The 6,640-nt window shown below is 44.9% G+C and overlaps 1 protein-coding gene across 1 annotated transcript; it reads left to right on the top strand.

Moving 5' to 3' along the window:
• The first annotated feature begins 1,141 nt into the window (after nt 1–1,141).
• Nucleotides 1,142–1,684, top strand: LOC142768610 (uncharacterized). Its single transcript, XM_075870622.1, has 2 exons — nt 1,142–1,402; nt 1,492–1,684. The coding sequence occupies exons 1-2, from the start codon at nt 1,277–1,279 to the stop codon at nt 1,669–1,671; spliced, it is 306 nt and encodes a 101-aa protein (XP_075726737.1). The 5' UTR covers nt 1,142–1,276; the 3' UTR covers nt 1,672–1,684.
• The last annotated feature ends 4,956 nt before the right edge of the window (nt 1,685–6,640 follow it).

The following is a 6,640-nucleotide window of genomic DNA, read 5'->3' on the forward strand; positions in this document are numbered from 1 at the left end:
GGGAAATGTCTGCTCCATCTCAGAGCTCCACGCAGTTAAAGACCAGCTTCGAAGCACTAAGCAGCAACTTCGTTTGTGCCAAGTGAAGATTGCGAAATTGACAGTGCAAGCGAATGGGAGCAGAAGATCGCACCAAGACGTTCAGAAGCTTTCGGCTCGCGAGAAGCTCATTTTCGACCACTGGCTCATGAAAGCCAACGCGAAGTCTGCAACAGCTGCGCGGTAAGTTCCAAATACCCCATCACACACGTAACATTGCTATTGGATTGCCCCTTTTGCGTTTGAAAATGTTATCTCAAGGTGTAGCCTTCATTTATTCATCATGTATTTGTATCTGTTATACCGCAAAACAATATGCTATTGAGGCAGACATTGGTTTGGCCGTTTTGTGTAGTGTTATTCCTAATTTCGGGAAAAATTGCAGGTTTGTTTGGGCAAATATACTTTCTTCAGTTTTTATAACACCATTCTCAATATTTTTTGCTTTGCATGAATAGTTTCCAACACGCTCATTGTGGAAAACAAATTTGCAATTCATTCTCTCCAGGTACAAAAAAGAGTGGATTTATGACTGCTTGCTGCTAAAGATAAAGTCCACAGCAGTCTACACTTTTCTTCATGAAAATGAACTTTTGCCCCTTCCAAATCCCCGCACCCTCTATGGCTACCTCAGAAATCTGAAAGCTGATTTTGGCTTCGACAGCACTTTGTTCACGGTTCTGTGTGAAAAGCTAGAAGCAGTTCCAGAAAGAGAGCGTCGAGGTAAGAAGCAGTACTCATTTTTTAATTGTATTATATTCAGCAGCGCAATTTAGACAAGATGTTAACCTACCCAAAACTTTCCAGGAGTGCTCATGTTCGATGAAATTAGCGTCAGAAAAAGCGTCCACATTCGCCAGTCGGACATGGCACTGCTGGGCAAGGTGGATTTCGCCGAACACACATGACCAGGTGACCATGGCAAAGACGGCGACCACGTGCTGGTCTTTCTGTTTCGGCCTTTTCTGGGAGGGTGGTCACAAACTGTGGGCACATTTTGTGCTTCTGGTGCTGCCCCAGGATCAATCGTGGCGAAGCTCCTTTTGCAGCGCATTGTTCACCTTACAAACGCTGGTGTTGTTGTTGACGCCGTGACCTGCGACAACTCCACATCAAACCAATCAGCCTTGAGATCTCTGGGTACGTCTTTTCAAATTTTATTTAGCTGTGGTTAGTGATGTAGTAGAAAAACAAGTGTACTATTAAACTGTTTTTCTCTCAAGGTGTCAACGGGGACATGCACAAGCTTCAAACGTGTTTTGAACACCCGTGTGAGCCCTCAAAGCAAGTCCACGTTGTAATTGATCCACCGCACATATTTAAGTGCATCAGAAACAACTTGCTCAAAGTGGGCAAGTTTTTGGTAAGTAAAAAAAGTTGCATGTGAATGCCTTGACCTGTGCATAAACTATTCAGTTTAAAAAAAATTTGTCACTTGTCCTTATATTGCAGCTCCCTCAAGGACAGGAGGTGTTCCACTGTCACTACAAGGACTTACTGGACTATGAAGAAGAACAGGCTGGACTCCGGGCTGTACCGAAGTTAACGAAAGCCCATATTTTCCCCAATGCGTTCCAAAAGATGAGCGTGAAGTTGGCTGTCCAGGCAAGTCATGCACGCAGCTATGTTTAGTGCAAAGTGTATTTCAAAAATATCTGCTCACACGTTTTGGGAAGTAAACTTAAAATCCCTTTTTTCCACACATTTTACAGCTGTTCAGTGAGAGTACTGCTTCGGCCATGGAGTTTTATAGCGAGCAGGAAGACTGCAAGAAGCTCCATGGGTCGGCTGCAACATCGAAATTCACAAGAACATTGAACAAGCTGTTCGACTGCCTGAACTCTCGGAGGCCAGACCATGTTCGATTCAACGAAGCACAACACATTGCTGTGAGATTATTACATGTGTTATGAAGTGTTTTTCGTGTACTATAGATGAAGCATAATTTTATTCCAGGTGTTGAAGGACAGCATTGCATGGCTGGACAACTGGGAGAAATACATCAAGACCTTACCGACCCAGAGGCAAGTCTGCTTTCTGAGTAAGCAGACATGTGGAGCCCTCAGACTGACACTGCATAGCTCAGTTGCACTCATCGAGAGCTTGCTGTTGTCTGGGTTTCGTTACGTTCTCGTTGGAAACTTCGGACAAGATCCTCTAGAAGTAAACATGATCACTTTTGTGTGTATGAATGTGCTATGGATTTCTCATTGTTGCGATAAATTGATTATTTCTTTCTAGATGTTTTTCGGCATCGTCAGGCATGTTGCCGGTGACGGAGGGCAGCCGACTGTGCAACATTTTTTGTTCATCTATCGGATGCTCTCTGTAAACAACCTAGTTCGGCCGCCAAAACGGGCCTCGGTCGAGGGAGATGGACCCTAGCTGTTGCTCAAGCTCCAGGGCCTCTTTGACAAGGGAAAACCTGCCTCCAGTCAGGTAACGTGCCCCTTGCTTTTATTTATTAGCTCTAGTTTCTTTTTTTCAGGAGCAGTTTCACTACACAAATGACCAAATAACCAAATGAAACATAATGTGTTTTTGCATTTACGAATCTCAACTTATACATTGAAAGATTTGAAACTTGGAATGTATTTTGCAGATTGACATGTTGGCGGTCCTCTTTGATGACGTTCTTGAGGAGCCGGGAAAGGCAGTGAACAATGCATCCGTGCCTGACTTTACGCTCTCCACCAAAGAGTGCATTCTTGATTATCTTGCCGGTTACGTGGTAAAGAAGTTTTCAACGATACTGCGTGGGAACACTCAAGAGCCAGACACGAGAGCCAACTGACCTAATCCAGAAGAAGTCAAGAGGATTCCTGCAAGTGCCCTCATCCCAGCTTCTCAGCCTGTTGCGCATTGTGGAAGGACATGTTGAAGAACTGACTGTGGACACAGTTGCATGTGCCGATGTGTATGCGAACATTGTTGACCAAGTTTTGCTCGACAGCGGCATTGCTTCTGCTGGTGTTGGCTGTAGGTTGCACTATGTGGGTACCACAGCAGAGGTTGTTCATTTTTTCTTGAGGTGCCGCCTGCACTTTTACACCAGGAAAAAAAACAAGCTGACACGAGCGACGCGGCGAGCAAACTGCCGAGCAAATGGTGGCACAAGCCCCATGGGTAGCAGTTGTTCTGTTTGTCATGCTATGTAAAGCCCAACTGTTGTGTTTTGTGTTTGCTAGTGACAAAAAACACTTGCACATTTGTGTTCCTAGTTGCTTGTGTGACGTTGTTTATTTCCTTTATCCGCCATGCTATTGCCGTAAACTTGTATGAATAAACACTTGCACCACAGCCGCGGCGCGTTTTCTAGTCATTTGCATGCGCTTGGCAGCTGCCTGCGACGATCAGCAAGTGGCCAGTCAGGTTACTGTCATCTGTGTGGGGGAACCAAAATCTACGGCGGCGACATTTTGATTTTCCAATCAGGTATTTTGAATTTGCAAAGCGGAGCATGGCTAGCTTTACCTGTATTTCTTTTTTTATTTTTTTAGTGTCCCCGCCGCGGTGGCTCAGGGGCTAGGGCACTGTGCTGATGATAATGAGCCCAAGGACGCGGGTTCCCAGCCGCTTTTTTGATGGAGGCGAAAAGAGAAAATGCCTGTGTTTTAGAGATTCCCGCGCATGTTAAAGATACCTGGGTGGTTAAAATTATTCCGGAGAGCTACACTAGAGTCCTTAAATGCTTGAAGGACTGTGGCTACACTACGGCGCGCGCCCGATTGCCTGCATAGCGTCAGCGCGTTAAACCTCATAACCAAGAATTCAATTAACTTGTCGTTTTGGTGGGACGAGTGTGTCAGACACTGACCATACGAGTTTTTCTGTTGACACCCTATACCTTGTTGACAGCCGGGAAAGTCGCTCAAGTGTGTAGCATTTACTTCTACGCGCGCTCATTATGCTGCTTCCATTTCGTGAGCGTTTTTCTTCATCATGTTGATGCTCACTTTCCAAACCTAGGTTATTTTTGTACATTATGAGTGCGCTATAAAATCGCGCAGACACAGCGCTAACCCAACGTGCTGTACGTTTGCACACCTATTTGCTAAGCGCAGCATGTCGCCCAGGGCTGTATATACCGATTTAAATCTGGTGCTAGTTAACTCAAATGCAGGAAACTGCAAAGACTACTCAAAAATTGAAAACGCCAGATGTCCTCCTTCTCAAAGCGAGAACGTAGCGGCCGTGACTACCGCAACGAACGAACGCTGCAACATATACGACTCAGTAACACGCGTGGCCTTGCCTCTATTTCACAGCTAAGCTAAGCGTCAACTGAATCAAAAACACGCACACTTCGCTCGCGTCGCTCGCGTTTTTACAGGTCGCGTTTTTACAGGTGGAAATGAAGAGCAGATGAAATTAGGCGCATTGCCGACGGAGAAACAGCCGGCCCGCAAGCGTCGCCGGCCGCCGGCGAAGCCTTCACGCTAACAGGGGCAATCCTAGCGGCAGCTTTTGTCCCTGAATGAAACTTCGGCCGGAGTTTCGTGACCAGAAAAGCATTGAAGGACTCTGATAATATCATGATTTTGGTGGTGTAGGTATACCAACCTGGAGATTTATTCATCTTGGTTTTTCATAAACCTGATTTATAAACCTAAGTACGGGGGCAGCCACCCTTCCCCCTAAGGCACTGAGAGGGGGGTGATGTCAGCTTAATAGATTATTATAATGGGAGGGTGTGCTAAGGCAGCTCATACATAGACATATTAGGGAGGAGGCACTGTGAGAAGCATCCTCCCACCCCCCCCCCCTTTTAAGTTGGCTCCTGAGCACACCTATCACAGATGTACAGTATCCTAGACGTGAATTTTCGCTCTCGGGGGTGGCACACGCACTGATGTTAATTTATGGTGCATGCTTTGCTCACTGCCATATCAATTACTTCTTAAATAGTCATAACTGTGGCAGCTGAACCACAATCAACATCGCAACGCACTCTCGTATCTTCAGCAATTTAGGAACCCGCTCAAGTTCAGAACGCTCCGTTCTAAGCAGAAATTGGAGCTTGTCAAGCCAAAAGATTAAGCAAGAGTGTTCATTAGGCTTGCACGCATGGGCGTCACCACGGTCGATGCGTGCCAGTGGTTGCGTACTCTTTTCCTCCGCAGACGAGACTAGACGCTTTTGATGCGTAGGCGCGTGCATACGCGTGCATACGCGTGCCAGCAGTTGGCAATTAAGCGGGGTTAAGCACACATGGGAGACAGAGCACGCAAAGTGGCGACGCACGCTCACTGCGCCATCTTGCTGATAATGCTGAAATTACGGTAATTCTCGCCTAGATGGCCGTGAGCAGCGGTGAGTGGTAGATATAAAGAGCTCGCCGATTCAACGGTAAGGGACATGCTCCTTAGTGGCTCAGTGGTTAACGCCTCACATCCCTGATTGAGAGGACCGAAGTTTGAATTCGCGTGCTGGAGTCTTTTTCTGTTTGTTTTTCTTTCTTTCTTGCATTTTCATGTATATATATATATATATATATATATATATATATATATATATATATATATATATATATATATGTATATATATGTATATATATGTATATATATATATATATATATATATATATATATATATGTATATATATATATATATAGAGAGAGAGAGAGAAGAGAGATGAGAATGATGCAAAAAGGGCAGGGAGGTTAACCGTATATTAAACGTACACAAATATGGCGAGTGACGCCGCCGCCGGCTGCGAAAGCCAGCCGAGAGTACCTATATAATTGCTATCACAAAAAAATCGCTTGTTCTGTAACAGTGTCAAAAGCATGTCTTGATGCAAGCGAGCGTTTGAACGTGCGCGCCAAAGCACCAGATCACGCGTCCTCACTCCTGCATCACTCAGTCCTAGCATGACTCAGTCCTAGTGTGCAATACAATGCACACATAACAATGCACCAAAGTTACTGGCTTGTGGTAGAGCAACCATGCTCATGATTATCTTCGCACTTTTGTGAATAAATCTATTAGAAAGCACAACACACTTAGAAAAGGGGTATATAAAAGGGCTAACCTAATGGACTGAATTCAGTAAAACCTGTTTGATGGAATGATCGCCATCTTTGGACTTGCACTGACAACATCTATATGAGTTTTCAGAACAAGAATAGCAATATTCACTCAAGAGCAGACTCACTCACAATTACTCAAGGTTATTGGAACGTTGTCAGTGTGAATATGAGTGGCTGTCGAGAGATGTGAGTAGAGGTGAGTATGAACGAGCGTTAATGCTCGTGAGTGTTAGTGGGCGTTAAAATGCAGATGAGCGAATACGCAAGTCTGAGTTGATAATAGTAAGAATGTGGTCAAGTTTGAGAAACTGGAGTACACGTGCGCTGGATCACGAGTGAGTTTTAACGCGCATGAGTAGAAGTTAGTATCAAAGCGAATAGCGAAATGGCTAAGGTGATGTGACTATAAACGTAGGTGCTAGTAGGAGTCAGTAGATGTGAGCTGAATCTTAGTGATTATAGATGAGAGGAAAAAGAAAGAGGAATGGAAGAAATCAAGAGCAGGAAGGTCAACAAAATGCACGTCCGGTTTGCTACTCTGCATTGGGGGAAGGGGTGAATGGATTGAA

Source organism: Rhipicephalus microplus, chromosome 8, assembly GCF_043290135.1.
Source record: "Rhipicephalus microplus isolate Deutch F79 chromosome 8, USDA_Rmic, whole genome shotgun sequence".
In the NCBI taxonomy this organism is placed as follows: Eukaryota; Metazoa; Arthropoda; class Arachnida; order Ixodida; family Ixodidae; genus Rhipicephalus; species Rhipicephalus microplus.